The sequence below is a fragment of the Pleurodeles waltl genome, chromosome 3_1 (assembly GCF_031143425.1).
Source record: "Pleurodeles waltl isolate 20211129_DDA chromosome 3_1, aPleWal1.hap1.20221129, whole genome shotgun sequence".
NCBI lineage: Eukaryota > Metazoa > Chordata > Amphibia > Caudata > Salamandridae > Pleurodeles > Pleurodeles waltl.
In genome coordinates, this window is record NC_090440.1 from 280,442,779 (window position 1) to 280,461,232 (window position 18,454).

General features: G+C 45.3%; 1 protein-coding gene across 1 annotated transcript in view; it reads left to right on the forward strand.

The window, feature by feature from the left end:
• The window catches only part of MPHOSPH10 (M-phase phosphoprotein 10), a 174,170-nt gene that overhangs the window by 134,852 nt on the left and 20,864 nt on the right, over window positions 1–18,454 (forward strand). The window contains exon 10 of the mRNA XM_069222392.1: window positions 14,069–14,302. Within this exon, the coding sequence (XP_069078493.1) occupies window positions 14,069–14,302 (234 nt within the window). The remainder of the gene's footprint in view (window positions 1–14,068; window positions 14,303–18,454) is intronic.

The following is an 18,454-nucleotide window of genomic DNA, read 5'->3' on the forward strand; positions in this document are numbered from 1 at the left end:
TAGATTCAACACCGCGTCGAAGTATCGAAGAGCTCCGGTGCCCTTCGGGGTAGTTTTTCGATCCCCCGTCGGGGCCTGGTCGGCCCGACCGCATGCTGAAGAACGCCGATGGAACGGACCCCGTTCCGTTTCTGCCCCAAATGCCACAATAAATACCCCTATACAGACCAACACTTGGTCTGCAACCTGTGCCTGTCACCTGAGCACAGTGAAGACACCTGCGAGGCCTGTCGTGCGTTCCGGTCCCGAAAAACACTCCGAGACCGTCGAGCCAGAAGACTCCAGATGGCGTCCGCGCCGACAGCCCACCGAGAGTTCGAGGAACAAGAAGAGGAAGGTACCTTCTCGATCCAAGACTCAGACTCCGAAGGATTCGACGATACACAAACCGTGAGTAAGACGTCGAAAACCACTCAGAGGAAGATTTACAAGGCCCAGGGGACGCCCCTGCCACCAGGCCATGGCTCCACCCATAAATTCGGTGACCGACCGTCGGCACCGAAAAAGGCCCAAACAGTGCCGAGATCGTCCGACTCCGGTCGAGACACCGGCACGCAGCCTTCTCGGGACCGAGAAAGTGCTGGAGACAAGCATCGACACCGAGATGCCGGTGTAGACACGGCTCGACGCCGAGACAGCGGCCCCGAAGAAGATCGGCGCCGACAGGTTTCGGCCCCGAAAAAGAAAAAAGTCACCTCGGAGCCGAAAAAAGACGCAGACAAAGTTTCAGGCCCGAAACAAACTGCAACCGACCCAGCTTCAGGCTCTTATACAGAAGAGCACTCGCTAACCTCCCAAATGCAAAAGCATAGGTTTGAGGAAGAGCTACAATCAACTGATGTGGACCATACGCAAAAGCGTATTTTCATACAGCAGGGGACAGGAAAAATAAGCACCCTTCCCCCTATTAGAAGAAAGAGAAGGTTGGAGTTCCAAACTGAACAGACACCACAACCGAAAGTGGTGAAAACAGTTACCCCACCACCCTCTCCTCCGCCCGTGATTAACGTCTCACCAGCACAAACTCCATCACACTCCCCAGCTCACACCACCTTGAGCTAGGGTGACCAAGATCAAGACGCATGGGACCTATACGATGCCCCAGTGTCAGATAACAGTCCGGAGGCATACCCTACGAAGCCATCTCCACCAGAGGACAGCACCGCGTATTCTCAAGTGGTGGCTAGAGCAGCACAATTTCACAATGTAAGCCTCCACTCAGAACAGGTCGAGGATGATTTTTTATTCAACACACTCTCCTCCACCCACAGCTCATACCAAAGCCTGCCTATGCTCCCTGGTATGCTCCGGCACGCAAAATAAATCTTTAAGGAGCCGGTCAAAAGTAGGGCAATCACACCAAGGGTGGAAAAAAAGTATAAGGCGCCTCCTACAGACCCGGTTTTCATCACTACACAGCTGCCACCAGACTCTGTCGTTGTAGGAGCAGCTAGGAAAAGGGCCAACTCCCACACATCTGGAGATGCACCACCCCCAGATAAAGAAAGCCGCAAGTTCGATGCAGCTGGTAAGAGAGTCTCAGCACAAGCTGCAAACCAGTGGCGCATCGCGAACTCCCAGGCACTACTTGCGCGCTATGACAGGGCCCATTGGGACGAGATGCAACATCTCATTGAACATCTGCCCAAAGACCTACAAAATAGGGCAAAACAAGTGGTTGAGGAGGGACAGACCATTTCCAACAACCAGATCCGCTCCTCCATGGACGCTGCAGATACAGCTGCACGGACAATTAATACATCTGTAACTATCAGAAGACATGCATGGCTCCGAACGTCTGGATTTAAACCAGAGATTCAGCAAGCAGTTCTCAATATGCCTTTTAACGAAAAAGAACTGTTCGGTCCAGAAGTGGACACAGCGATTGAGAAACTCAAAAAAGACACGGACACTGCCAAAGCCATGGGCGCACTCTACTCCCCGCAGAGCAGAGGGAATTACAGCACATTCCGTAAAACACCCTTTAGAGGGGGGTTTCGGGGTCAGAGCACACAAGCCAGCACCTCACAAGCAACACCGTCCAGTTACCAGGGACAGTATAGAGGAGGTTTTCGGGGACAATATAGAGGAGGGCAATTCCCTAGGAATAGAGGAAGATTTCAGAGCCCCAAAACCCCTACTACTAAACAGTGACTCACATGTCACTCACCCCCTCCACACAACACCAGTGGGGGGAAGAATAAGTCATTATTACAAAGCATGGGAGGAAATCACTACAGACACTTGGGTTCTAGCAATTATCCAACATGGTTATTGCATAGAATTTCTACAATTCCCTCCAAACATACCACCAAAAGCACAACATTTCACAAAACATCATTCCAATCTCCTGGAGATAGAAGTACAGGCACTATTGCAAAAGAATGCAATCGAATTAGTGCCAAACACACAAATAAACACAGGAGTTTACTCACTGTACTTTCTGATACCAAAGAAGGACAAAACGCTCAGTCCAATCCTAGACCTCAGAGTAGTGAACACTTTCATCAAATCAGACCACTTTCACATGGTCACACTACAAGAAGTATTGCCATTGCTAAAACTACACGACTACATGGCAACTTTAGACCTCAAGGATGCTTATTTCCATATACCAATACACCCATCCCACAGGAAATACCTAAGGTTTGTATTCAAGGGAATACATTACCAATTCAAGATACTGCCTTTCGGATTAACAACCGCACCAAGAGTCTTTACCAAATGTCTAGCGGTAGTCGCTGCACACATAAGAAGGCAGCAAATACATGTGTTCCCATATCTAGACGACTGGCTAATCAAGGCCCATTCGTTAATAGAGTGCTCAAATCACACAAATCATATCATACAAACCCTCTTCAAACTAGGGTTCACCGTCAACTTCACAAAATCCCAAATTCTGCCGCGCAAGGTACAACAATACCTAGGAGCCATAATAGACACATCAAAAGGAGTAGCCACTCCAAGTCCACAAAGAATTCAAAATTTCAACACCATCATACAACGCATGTATCCAACACAAAGGATACAAGCAAAGATGGTACTACAACTCCTAGGCATGATGTCTTCATGCATAGCCATTGTCCCAAACGCAAGACTGCACATGAGGCCCTTACAACAGTGCCTAGCATCACAGTGGTCTCAAGCACAGGGTCATCTTCTACTGTAGATCTGGTGTTAATAGACCGCCAAACTTACCTCTCGCTTCTGTGGTGGAACAACATAAATTTAAACAAAGGGCGGCCTTTCCAAGACCCAGTGCCACAATACGTAATTACAACAGATGCTTCCATGACAGGGTGGGGAGCACACCTCGATCAACACAGCATACAAGGACAATGGAACGTACATCAAACAAAACTGCATATAAATCACCTAGAACTCCTAGCAGTTTTTCAAGCACTAAAAGCTTTCCAACCAATAATAGTTCACAAATACATTCTCGTCAAAACAGACAACATGACAACAATGTATTATCTAAACAAGCAAGGGGGGACGCACTCCACGCAGTTAAGCCTGCTAGCACAAAAGATTTGGCGTTGGGCAATTCACAACCAAATTCGCCTAATAGCACAATTTCTACCAGGGATCCAAAATCAACTCGCAGACAATCTCTCTCGAGATCACCAACAGGTCCACGAATGGGAAATTCACCCCCAAATTCTGAACACTTATTTCAAACTCTGGGGAACACATCAGATAGACTTGTTTGCGACAAAGGAGAACGCAAAATGCCAAAACTTCGCATCCAGATACCCACACAAACAGTCCCAAGGCAATGCCCTATGGATGAACTGGTCAGGGATATTTGCTTATGCTTTTCCTCCTCTCCCTCTCCTTCCTTACCTGGTAAACAAACTCAGTCAAAACAAACTCAAACTCATATTAATAGCACCAACTTGGGCAAGACAACCTTGGTACACAACGCTGCTAGACCTATCAGTAGTACCCTGCATCAAATTGCCCAACAGGCCAGATCTGTTGACACAACACAACCAAAAGATCAGACACCCAGATCCAGCATCGCTGAATCTAGCAATCTGGCTCCTGAAATCCTAGAATTCGGGCACTTACAACTTACCCAAGAATGTATGGAAGTCATAAAACAAGCCAGAAGGCCATCCACCAGGCACTGCTATGCAAGTAAATGGAAGAGGTTTGTTTGCTACTGCCATATTAATCAAATACAACCATTACACACAACTCCAGAACATGTAGTGGGTTACTTGCTTCACTTACAAAAATCTAACCTGGCTTTCTCTTCCATTAAAATACACCTTGCAGCAATATCTGCATACCTGCAGACTACCTATTCAACTTCCCTATATAAGATACCAGTCATTAAAGCATTCATGGAGGGCCTTAGGAGAATTATACCACCAAGAACACCACCTGTTCCTTCATGGAACCTAAATGTTGTCCTAACTAGACTTATGGGTCCACCTTTTGAACCCATGCACTCCTGCGAAATACAGTTCCTAACCTGGAAGGTGGCATTTCTCATCGCCATTACTTCCCTAAGAAGAGTAAGCGAGATTCAGGCGTTTACAATACAGGAACCTTTTATACAACTACACAAGAATAAGGTCGTCCTAAGGACCAATCCAAAATTTTTGCCAAAGGTTATTTCACCGTTCCATCTAAATCAAACAGTGGAACTTCACATGTTCTTTCCACAGCCAGATACCGTAGCTGAAAGGGCACTACATACATTAGATGTTAAAAGAGCATTGATGTATTACATTGACAGAACAAAGAACATCAGAAAGACTAAACAACTATTTATTGCATTTCAAAAACCTCATGCAGGAAACCCAATATCAAAACAAGGTATAGCCAGATGGATAGTTAAATGCATCCAAATCTGCTACCTTAAAGCTAAACGACAGCTGCCCATTACACCAAGGGCACACTCAACCAGAAAGAAAGGTGCTACCATGGCCTTTCTAGGAAACATCCCAATGCAAGAAATATGTAAGGCAGCCACATGGTCTACGCCTCACACATTCACCAAGCACTACTGTGTAGACGTGTTATCCGCACAACAAGCCACAGTAGGTCAAGCCGTATTAAGAACATTATGTTCGATGGCATCTGTCGCTGTAGATACGCATGTTTTGCAATAGCTCGCCATCTGGTGTTGGGCCGGAGTGTTACAAGTTGTTTTTCTTCGAAGAAGTCTTTCGAGTCACGGGACCGAGTGACTCCTCCTTTTGTCTCCATTGCGCATGGGCGTCGACTCCATCTTCGATTGTTTTTTTTCCGCCATCGGGTTCGGACGTGTTCCTGTCGCTCCGAGTTTCGGAACGGAAAATTAGCTAATTTCGGAAGATTTTCGTCGGTATTGTTGCGTTCGGGATCGGCGTACTTAGATTCAACACCGCATCGAAGATCGAAGAGCTCCGGTGCCCTTCGGGGTAGTTTTTCGATCCCCGTCGGGGCCTGGTTGGCCCGACCGCGTGCTGAAGAACGCCGATGGAACGGACCCCGTTCCGTTTCTGCCCCAAATGCCACAATAAATACCCCTATACAGACCAACACTTGGTCTGTAACCTGTGCCTGTCACCTGAGCACAGTGAAGACACCTGTGAGGCCTGTCGTGCGTTCCGGTCCCGAAAGACACTCCGAGACCGTCGAGCCAGAAGACTTCAGATGGCGTCCGTGCCGACAGTCCACCGAGAGTTCGAGGAGCAGGAAGAGGAAGGTACCTTCTCGATCCAAGAATCGGACTCCGAAGGATTCGACGATACACAAACCGTGAGTAAGACGTCGAAAACCACACAGAGGAACATTTACAAGGCCCAGGGGACGCCACTGCCATCAGGCCATGGCTCCACCCATAAATTCGGTGACCGACCGTCGGCACCGAAAAAGGCCCACACAGTGCCGAGATCGTCCGACTCCGGTCGAGACACTGGCACGCAGCCTTCTCGGGACCGAGAAAGTGCTGGAGACAAGCCTCGACACCGAGATGCCGGTGTGGACACGGCTCGACGCCGAGACAGCAGCACCGAAGAAGATCGACGCCGAGAGGTTTCGGCCCCGAAAAAGAAAAAAGTCACCTCGGAGCCGAAAAAACACGCAGACAAGGTTTCGGTGCCGAAACAAACTGCAAGCGACCCAGCTTCAGGCTCTTATACAGAAGAGCACTCGCTAACCTCCCAAATGCAAAAGCATAGGTTTGAGGAAGAGCTACAATCAACTGATGTGGACCATACGCAAAAGCGTATCTTCATACAGCAGGGGATAGGAAAAATAAGCACCCTTCCCCCCATTAGAAGAAAGAGAAGGTTGGAGTTCCAAACTGAACAGACACCACAACCAAAAGTGGTGAAAAGAGTTACCCCATGTAAGGAAATGCCTCCTTGGCATGGTTGCCCCCTGACTTTTTGCCTTTGCTGATGCTATGTTTACAATTGAAAGTGTGCTGAGGCCTGCTAACCAGGCCCCAGCACCAGTGTTCTTTCCCTAACCTGTACTTTTGTATCCACAATTGGCAGACCCTGGCATCCAGATAAGTCCCTTGTAACTGGTACTTCTAGTACCAAGGGCCCTGATGCCAAGGAAGGTCTCCAAGGGCTGCAGCATGTCTTATGCCACCCTGGAGACCTCTCACTCAGCACAGACACACTGCTTGCCAGCTTGTGTGTGCTAGGGAGGACAAAACGAGTAAGTCGACATGGCACTCCCCTCAGGGTGCCATGCCAGCCTCTCACTGCCTATGCAGTATAGGTAAGCCACCCCTCTAGCAGGCCTTACAGCCCTAAGGCAGGGTGCACTATACCATAGGTGAGGGCACCAGTGCATGAGCATGGTACCCCTACAGTGTCTAAACAAAACCTTAGACATTGTAAGTGCAGGGTAGCCATAAGAGTATATGGTCTGGGAGTCTGTCAACCACGAACTCCACAGCACCATAATGGCTACACTGAAAACTGGGAAGTTTGGTATCAAACTTCTCAGCACAATAAATGCACACTGATGCCAGTGTACATTTTATTGTAAAATACACCACAGAGGGCACCTTAGAGGTGCCCCCTGAAACTTAACCGACTGTCTGTGTAGGCTGACTAGTTCCAGCAGCCTGCCACACCAGAGACATGTTGCTGGCCCCATGGGGAGAGTGCCTTTGTCACTCTGAGGCCAGTAACAAAGCCTGCACTGGGTGGAGATGCTAACACCTCCCCCAGGCAGGAGCTGTGACACCTGGCGGTGAGCCTCAAAGGCTCACCCCTTTGTCACAGCCCAGCAGGGCACTCCAGCTTAGTGGAGTTGCCCGCCCCCTCCGGCCACGGCCCCCACTTTTGGCGGCAAGGCTGGAGGGAAAAAAGAAAGCAACAAGGAGGAGTCACTGGCCAGTCAGGACAGCCCCTAAGGTGTCCTGAGCTGAGGTGACTCTGACTTTTAGAAATCCTCCATCTTGCAGATGGAGGATTCCCCCAATAGGGTTAGGATTGTGACCCCCTCCCCTTGGGAGGAGGCACAAAGAGGGTGTACCCACCCTCAGGGCTAGTAGCCATTGGCTACTAACCCCCCAGACCTAAACACGCCCTTAAATTTAGTATTTAAGGGCTACCCTGAACCCTAGAAAATCAGATTCCTGCAACTACAAGAAGAAGGACTGCCTAGCTGAAAACCCCTGCAGAGGAAGACCAGAAGACGACAACTGCCTTGGCTCCAGAAACTCACCGGCCTGTCTCCTGCCTTCCAAAGATCCTGCTCCAGCGACGCCTTCCAAAGGGACCAGCGACCTCGACATCCTCTGAGGACTGCCCCTGCTTCGAAAAGACAAGAAACTCCCGAGGACAGCGGACCTGCTCCAAGAAAAGCTGCAACTTTGTTTCCAGCAGCTTTAAAGAACCCTGCAAGCTCCCCGCAAGAAGCGTGAGACTTGCAACACTGCACCCGGCGACCCCGACTCGGCTGGTGGCGATCCAACACCTCAGGAGGGACCCCAGGACTACTCTAAGACTGTGAGTACAAAAACCTGTCCCCCCTGAGCCCCCACAGCGCCGCCTGCAGAGGGAATCCCGAGGCTTCCCCTGACCGCGACTCTTTGAATCCTAAGTCCCGACACCTGGGAGAGACCCTGCACCCGCAGCCCCCAGGACCTGAAGGACCGGACTTTCACTGGAGGAGTGACCCCCAGGAGTCCCTCTCCCTTGACCAAGTGGAGGTTTCCCCGAGGAACCCCCCCCTTGCCTGCCTGCAGCGCTGAAGAGATCCCTAGATCTCCCATTGACTTCCATTACAAACCCAACGCTTGTTTCTACACTGCACCCGGCCGCCCCCGCGCTGCTGAGGGTGAAATTTCTGTGTGGGCTTGTGTCCCCCCCGGTGCCCTACAAAACCCCCCTGGTCTGCCCTCCGAAGACGCGGGTACTTACCTGCAAGCAGACCGGAACCGGGGCACCCCCTTCTCTCCATTCTAGCCTATGTGTTTTGGGCACCACTTTGAACTCTGCACCTGACCGGCCCTGAGCTGCTGGTGTGGTGACTTTGGGGTTGCTCTGAACCCCCAACGGTGGGCTACCTTGGACCAAGAACTGAACCCTGTAAGTGTCTTACTTACCCGGTTAACCTAACAAATACTTACCTCCCCTAGGAACTGTGAAAATTGCACTAAGTGTCCACTTTCAAAACAGCTATTTGTGAATAACTTGAAAAGTATACATGCAATTTTGATGATTTGAAGTTCCTAAAGTACTTACCTGCAATACCTTTCGAATGAGATATTACATGTAGAATTTGAACCTGTGGTTCTTAAAATAAACTAAGAAAAGATATTTTTCTATACAAAAACCTATTGGCTGGATTTGTCTCTGAGTGTGTGTACCTCATTTATTGTCTATGTGTATGTACAACAAATGCTTAACACTACTCCTTGGATAAGCCTACTGCTCGACCACACTACCACAAAATAGAGCATTAGTATTATCTATTTTTACCACTATTTTACCTCTAAGGGGAACCCTTGGACTCTGTGCATGCTATTCCTTACTTTGAAATAGCACATACAGAGCCAACTTCCTACACCCCACCACCCTCTCCTCCGCCCGTGCTTAACGTCTCACCAGCACGAACTCCATCACACTCCCCAGCTCACACCACCATAAGCCAGGGTGACCAAGATCAAGACGCATGGGACCTATACGACGCCCCAGTGTCAGATAACAGTCCGGAGGCATACCCTACGAAGCCATCTCCACCAGAAGACAGCACCGCGTATTCTCAAGTGGTGGCTAGAGCAGCACAATTTCACAACGTAAGCCTCCACTCAGAACAGGTCGAGGATGATTTTTTATTCAACACACTCTCCTCCACCCACAGCTCATACCAAAGCCTGCCTATGCTCCCTGGTATGCTCCGGCACGCGAAAGAAATCTTTAAGGAGCCGGTCAAAAGTAGGGCAATCACACCAAGGGTGGAAAAAAAGTATAAGGCGCCTCCTACAGACCCGGTTTTCATCACTACACAGCTGCCACCAGACTCTGTCGTTGTAGGAGCAGCTAGGAAAAGGGCCAACTCTCACACATCTGGAGATGCACCACCCCCAGATAAAGAAAGCCGCAAGTTCGATGCAGCTGGTAAAAGAGTCGCAGCACAAGCTGCAAACCAGTGGCGCATCGCTAACTCTCAGGCACTACTTGCGCGCTATGACAGAGCCCACTGGGACGAGATGCAACATCTCATTGAACATCTGCCCAAGGACTTACAAAATAGGGCAAAACAAGTGGTTGAGGAGGGACAGACCATTTCCAACAACCAGATCCGCTCCTCCATGGACGCAGCAGATACAGCTGCACGGACAATTAATACATCTGTAACTATCAGAAGGCATGCATGGCTCCGAACGTCTGGATTTAAACCAGAGATTCAACAAGCAGTTCTCAATATGCCTTTTAATGAAAAAGAACTGTTCGGTCCAGAAGTGGACACAGCGATTGAGAAACTCAAAAAAGATACGGACACTGCCAAAGCCATGGGCGCACTCTACTCCCCGCAGAGCAGAGGGAATTACAGCACATTCCGTAAAACACCCTTTCGAGGGGGGTTTCGGGGTCAGAGCACACAAGCCAGCACCTCACAAGCAACACCGTCCAGTTACCAGGGACAGTATAGAGGAGGTTTTCGGGGACAATATAGAGGAGGGCAATTCCCTAGAAATAGAGGAAGATTTCAGAGCCCCAAAACCCCTACTACTAAACAGTGACTCACATGTCACTCACCCCCTCCACACAACACCAGTGGGGGGAAGAATAAGTCATTATTACAAAGCATGGGAGGAAATCACTACAGACACTTGGGTTCTAGCAATTATCCAACATGGTTATTGCATAGAATTTCTACAATTCCCTCCAAACATACCACCAAAAGCACAAAATTTGACAACACACCATTCCAATCTCCTGGAGATAGAAGTGCAGGCACTATTGCAAAAGAATGCAATCGAATTAGTGCCAAACACACAAATAAACACAGGAGTTTACTCACTGTACTTTCTGATACCAAAGAAGGACAAAACGCTGAGACCAATCCTAGACCTCAGAGTAGTGAACACTTTCATCAAATCAGACCACTTTCACATGGTCACACTACAAGAAGTATTGCCATTGCTAAAACTACACGACTACATGGCAACTTTAGACCTCAAGGATGCTTATTTCCATATACCAATACACCCATCGCACAGGAAATACCTAAGGTTTGTATTCAAGGGAATACATTACCAATTCAAGGTACTGCCTTTCGGATTAACTACCGCACCAAGAGTCTTTACCAAGTGTCTAGCGGTAGTCGCTGCACACATAAGAAGGCAGCAAATACATGTGTTCCCATATCTAGACGACTGGCTAATCAAGGCCCATTCGTTAATACAGTGCTCAAATCACACAAATCATATCATACAAACCCTCTTCAAACTAGGGTTCACCGTCAATTTCACAAAATCCAAAATTCTGCCGCGCAAGGTACAACAATACCTAGGAGCCATAATAGACACATCAAAAGGAGTAGCCACTCCAAGTCCACAAAGAATTCGAAATTTCAACACCATCATACAACGCATGTATCCAACACAAAGAATACACGCAAAGATGGTACTACAACTCCTAGGCATGATGTCTTCATGCATAGCCATTGTCCCAAACGCAAGACTGCACATGAGGCCCTTACAACAGTGCCTAGCATCACAATGGTCACAAGCACAGGGTCACCTTCTAGATCTGGTGTTAATAGACCGCCAAACTTACCTCTCGCTTCTGTGGTGGAACAACATAAATTTAAACAAAGGGCGGCCTTTCCAAGACCCAGTGCCACAATACGTAATAACAACAGATGCTTCCATGACAGGGTGGGGAGCACACCTCGATCAACACAGCATACAAGGACAATGGAACGTACATCAAACAAAACTGCATATAAATCACCTAGAACTTCTAGCAGTTTTTCAAGCACTAAAAGCTTTCCAACCAATCATAGTTCACAAATACATTCTCGTCAAAACAGACAACATGACAACAATGTATTATCTAAACAAGCAAGGGGGGACGCACTCCACGCAGTTAAGCCTGCTAGCACAAAAGATTTGGCGTTGGGCAATTCACAACCAAATTCGCCTAATAGCACAATTTATACCAGGGATCCAAAATCAACTCGCAGACAATCTCTCTCGAGATCACCAACAGGTCCACGAATGGGAAATTCACCCCCAAATCCTGAACACTTATTTCAAACTCTGGAGAACACCTCAGATAAACTTGTTTGCGACAAGGGAGAACGCAAAATGCCAACACTTCGCATCCAGATACCCACACAAACAGTCCCAAGGCAATGCCCTATGGATGAACTGGTCAGGGATATTTGCTTACGCTTTTCCTCCTCTCCCTCTCCTTCCTTACCTGGTAAACAAACTCAGTCAAAACAAACTCAAACTCATATTGATAGCACCAACTTGGGCAAGGCAACCCTGGTACACAACGCTGCTAGACCTATCAGTAGTACCCTGCATCAAATTGCCCAACAGGCCAGATCTGTTGACACAGCACAACCAAAAGATCAGACACCCAGATCCAGCATCGCTGAATCTAGCAATCTGGCTCCTGAAATCCTAGAATTCGGGCACTTACAACTTACCCAAGAATGTATGGAAGTCATAAAACAAGCCAGAAGGCCATCCATCAGGCACTGCTATGCAAGTAAATGGAAGAGGTTTGTTTGCTACTGCCATATTAATCAAATACAACCATTACACACAACTCCAGAACATGTAGTGGGTTACTTGCTTCACTTACAAAAATCTAACCTGGCTTTCTCTTCCATTAAAATACACCTTGCAGCAATATCTGCATACCTGCAGACTACCTATTCAACTTCCCTATATAAGATACCAGTCATTAAAGCATTCATGGAGGGCCTTAGGAGAATTATACCACCAAGAACACCTCCTGTTCCTTCATGGAACCTAAATGTTGTCCTAACTAGACTTATGGGTCCACCTTTTGAACCCATGCACTCCTGCGAAATACAGTTCCTAACCTGGAAGGTGGCATTTCTCATCGCCATTACTTCCCTAAGAAGAGTAAGCGAGATTCAAGCGTTTACAATACAGGAACCTTTTATACAACTACACAAGAATAAGGTCGTCCTAAGGACCAATCCTAAATTTTTGCCAAAGGTTATTTCACCGTTCCATCTAAATCAAACAGTGGAACTTCCAGTGTTCTTTCCACAGCCAGATACCGTAGCTGAAAGGGCACTACATACATTAGATGTCAAAAGAGCATTGATGTATTACATTGACAGAACAAAAAACATCAGAAAGACTAAACAACTATTTATTGCATTTCAAAAACCTCATGCAGGAAACCCAATATCAAAACAAGGTATAGCCAGATGGATAGTTAAATGCATCCAAATCTGCTACCTTAAAGCTAAACGACAGCTGCCCATTACACCAAGGGCACACTCAACCAGAAAGAAAGGTGCTACCATGGCCTTTCTAGGAAACATCCCAATGCAAGAAATATGTAAGGCAGCCACATGGTCTACGCCTCACACATTCACCAAGCACTACTGTGTAGACGTGTTATCCGCACAACAAGCCACAGTAGGTCAAGCCGTACTAAGAACATTATTTCAGACTACTTCCACTCCTACAGGCTGATCCACCGCTTTTGGGGAGATAACTGCTTACTAGTCTATGCAAAACATACGTATCTACAGCGACAGATGCCATCGAACTGAAAATGTCACTTACCCAGTGTACATCTGTTCGTGGCATCAGTCGCAGTAGATTCGCATGTGCCCACCCGCCTCCCCGGGAGCCTGTACCAGTTTGGAAGTTACCTTCAACTATTTGTATATGTATCATCTCAACCTTAAATAGGTGCATACTTAGTCACTCCATTGCATGGGCACTATTACTACAATTCAACTCCTACCTCACCCTCTGCGGGGAAAAACAATCGAAGATGGAGTCGACGCCCATGCGCAATGGAGACAAAAGGAGGAGTCACTCGGTCCCGTGACTCGAAAGACTTCTTCGAAGAAAAACAACTTGTAACACTCCGGCCCAACACCAGATGGCGAGCTATTGCAAAACATGCGAATCTACTGCGACTGATGCCACGAACAGATGTACACAGGGTAAGTGACATTTTCATTACCGCACACAAACGTATACGAAAAAATTGATGGATGTAATGCTTGAATTAATTACGGAGGATATGTTTTGCCTCTGGGTTCTGAGTGACGACATAGTCCGCTCAAGCTTCACATTTGTTATCTATTGGATGTCACTTAGAACCTCTTGGTGAAAAACATCCCAGTAATTCACTATTACCCATCTATAATGTTCTATGTTTTAGTTTGTTACACTAAAGAACTTAGAGTACCACTCTAAAAGTGGTATTAATGTAAATGTATTTTTAGCACTTCTGACAGAAATTAATGTAGTACCAAAATAACTTAGGACATCTTCGTTATAAAGTGATTTTCGGAAAAGTAGGTACAATTTGAAAAGCATAGTTCAATTTATGATTTTGTAAACTAAGTATTTATGCCATAGGAAAAAAGCAAAGCTGGAGATCTAAAGGCAGATGCTGAGAAGACGAGCACAGATAAGAAAAGAGAAAGGAGGAAGAAAAAGCTAGCTAAACGTATCAAATTGAGAGAGAAAGAGAAGCGCGAGATGCTCAAGGAGAAGATGAAAGCTCAAGAAGGAAATAAGAAACTAAGTAAAAAAGATGCTGCAGAAAAATTAAAGAAGCTAACGAAAGACGGCAAAGCAACATTATTGGCAGTAAGACAATTTCTGAATTGTATTTATTGTAATTCTTATAACAGTCTGCTACTTTAATCCTAATTTCAACATCTTGTTTACTTTCACAAGGCCTTATCCCATTTTAGGCTGACTGCTTTGTGTATATTTTTGTTTTGCTTGTGTTGCAATCGTATATATCCGATATATGCTGCTAATTACTTTTTCATAGAATAATATCCCGATTTAGCAGTCTGTTGCTGTAGTAGATTTCTGAATGTTATGCCCATTCCATAATTCCCTATAGAGAATCAATGTGTAATTCCCCCAATGTATTGATACTTCAAGTATTGGAAACGGCAACTGTAGTGTTGCCATCCTAGAATACAAGGGAACTCGTAATTGCCCTTTAATGTTTTATTTCAAATAATGATGTGATGGAAAGAAGGGTTTATCTGTTTTCTTCAACATGTTTGTGAGCAAAAGTTTTAGAACCGTGGACAGTGTACAATAGTTGGGTGTGCACAATTGTAAAAATATATATATGTGTGTGTGTGTGTGTGTGTATATATATATATGTATATATATATATATATATATATATATATATATATATATATATATTTTTATTTTTTTTCTTTTATTTTTTTTTTTACAATTGCATTAGTCGGAAAATGTTGAGACCATGAACAGGGTGGCGACGCTGCTCTGTCAGGTCAGCCATACCCACCATAGTGACCGTCCAAACCTAAAATGCTCTATGCACCCTGAGACATGTGATGCTTAAGGGTTTCCTTTTTCAATGCATTCCAGTATTTACTTTTTAGCGCAAAATCTCTGGTATTTTGGATTTTCCATTGGAAAAAGTACACTTATATGGAGATAGTTCTGAAACAGATTACGATTAAGATGGCTCTGACAGAAAACTCCAGCATGTGTGTGAGTGTATAAATATTTGGTTCTTTGCAAAATGGATTCCCTCAGTAAAATTGTGGCAGAATATTTATTCGTAGCAGCTTTCTGAATCTGTAGTCCTGCAGACCATTGTCTATCTTAGTTCCACTGACTTAAGAGTTTGATTTGAAACAACGGGAACCAATCGTTTTAAGTAAAACTGCAAGTGCACGCTTTCTTTTAAAATAAATTGCTTTGAAAAAATGTTAGTCTCCATTAAAATACAGTGTGATCTATTCCTCCCTAATACCGCCAACAAAGCAAGTATCGCAGTTCACAGTACTGCTAATTCAACATTTTAATGAAATGTGTTGGGGCTAATATATTTTCATATTCTAAGGTAGACAGTATGTTGAAGGTCAAATATAATTAAAAAGAACTTCAGAAAGCATTGGAAGACAAAAATGTAAGTCAAGTATTTCTCATTAAATAAGGACTTCTTCCATGTTATTCAGTACAGGTGTTATAGGAAAGCAAATGGTAACGTTTCTAATTCACCTTAAAAGCTGCAATGGTGAATAAAGATAGGTGGAAACAAGTTTGTGGCGCTTATTTTTAAATTTGTCAATTTTGCTGGCTGATGGAGGTCTTCAGGTTTCCTCATCTAGATCACTAATTACAGAACAAAATGTTTGTCCTTTCAAAATGTTTTTGTTTGAATCTTTTTATTGTAAGATTCAAGACAAATCTAGAATACGATATTAGAATCGTGGTTGGTACAGCAAATAGTATTAAATCAGAGCTTACTTGTATTCATATTTGTAGTTTTAACACTACAAACCATGGACGGGTAAATAGATATAACACCATGAGCCAGATGTATCAAAATCCCAATTTGCATTCCCTAAATAGCAAATTTTAAGAAATCGGTATTTAGGGAATGCAAAATAGTATTTAACAAAATAGCGAATCGCTAATAGCGATTCCAACAGAATCCCAATCTCTATTAGGGAATCGCTATTTGGGATTGCAACTCCTTTTGTTTCAATAGGACCTAAAAGCCCATAGGTGTGAATAGTTTTGCATTACATAAATTACAATTTCTTATTAGGAAATCACAAAATTGTGAAATGCAAAACCAAGGGTGGCGAGGGCCTAAGGCCCTCTTCGATGCACCACCAAGAGAATTTGTGCACATGTAAAGCGAACACATGCCCTAAGGGCATGTGTATGCTCCATGACACTTTAAAAAATGAAATTTTATTGGATTTTTTTAAAAATTGCCCATGGTTACCACCAGCTTGGCGCTGATGGTAATAGCATTTCTTAAAAAATACCCATTTCGCATTTAGGAAATGCTTGTTACGTGTGCTTAGGGAATCACAAATAGGAAATTCCTATTTGCTGTTTCCTATATGGGGAATCGCTAATTGCGATTCCCTATTTGGATTCGCAAAAAACTTGGATTACCTGAAATGGGTCTGCCAATGCCTTTTATACATTTGGGAAGTCAATTTTGCATTCGCAAACAATGAAATTTAGTGATTTGCACCATTTGCAAATGTAAAAACGTTTGATACATGTGGCCCATAGTGAATACACTGTGACCGGAACAGCACAAGGCATCCAAATCATAGCAGCAGTGAGGGTCAAATACAGTGTATGCAGTTGTTTCAACATTAGACACAGGCAGGGTTTTCATCTGAATGTATAGTTGTAAACCTGAGAAACATCAAGCAAATACTCTGTTGTGGGGAGTTTGAGCAGGTGAATTCAATGGGAGTGAGGTAGTGTAGCAGGGGGGGCGCCAGATCTTTTGGAGTTTAGATTTGGTTCCAGTCAGCTTGTATGATAGTTGTTCCACGACCAGCACGTACCATAACCGGACCATCCACTGTGCAATGGTGAGTGTTTCCATTTGTTTAGCAGTTAACTGTCTACCAGCATGTAACTAATAAGAGTCCAATCAACCTGGTTCATCGCCAAGGTATTTACATGATAAGGTGTGTGGATGGGAAAGCCCACTGTGGTTTTGATATGGCTAAGGATTTCTTCCCAAAGGTGGTAATGGAGAAACAAGACCAGCAGATATTTTGGAAATCGCCACAAGAATCTAGACCGTGCCAACAGATATCTGAGGTGCCGGTGTAAATGGTGCTCAGACGAGTCGGTGTGAGATACCATTGAAACATGAGTTTGTAGAGAGATACAGCAGTAGGTTTTGGGGATATCACGCCACAGATTATCCCATTGTTTAGGTGTTAGACCCTCTGTACTAGCCTTGTCCCAATGGGATTGATGGTGATGAAGAGAAGTGGGCGCAAAGTGTTGAATAGTGCTATACATGCTGGAGATCAGTCCCCTCATGCCTGTGTATGTGCTCGCCAATTTTTCGAAGGGAGTGTGGTTGAATAACAATAGGATATATAGAAGGATGAAGTGCCCAGTGTTGCAACTGAAGGTACGCCAACTTGGTGAAGTCAGGCAGTCTATAGTCCACTTTGCATTGTTTGAATGTTTTTATAGTAGGTGCTATAAATATGTCTTGAGAGTCCAGCATTCATTGTCAGTCCATTGCTTGAAACCAACGGAAGGCATAGCTGGTGGAAGCACTGGATTACGGGCAATTGGGGTATCATGAGAGGGGAAAGTTGTCAAACCCTTCTTAAGGGCCAGTTTATACCAAACATCTAGGGCCGTTTTGGTTGGTGTAGCTATGTATGCGCTGCGCGGGGGGCTTGTTTGAGTATACGCGAATACATTAATTTTGTGTATTTGAGCACCAAATGTAATGCCGTCGCGATCGCCTGCATGTCTAACTTTGATATCCACTGGTTCCACCACAAGGCTGAGTAGGAGTGGTGATAGAGGACTCCCTGCTGTGTTCCTTGTAGGAAGCAGTGATTTTACAGATCAAATAATTTAAAAGTTCAAGTTGTTTTTCTTGTTTGTTGGTGCCCGGAGTTCAGCACTGTGAGCTTTGCACAGGCCTGACGTAGTTTACATGCCAAGAGGGTACCCACCTTATTCCCGCCTTAATAATACCGTTGCTGTAGCGTCAATAATGAGCAGTCTTTCTTGTTTGTCCGATGGGTGCGCAACTGTCCCCGCAGTACTGCTAGTTGCCTCTTAAGGCACCAGGAGGGTGCCGTTTTGTCTTGGTGCTCCAAGGTCTTAATCGCCACTGTCAAATTGTCTTTGACTAAGCAAGCCTCCCAGTGTCTAGCTTTGGCTATGGAAGTAATCACCCCCCTAATTATGGCCTTGAACCCATCCCATAGCATCAGAAGTGAGTTATCC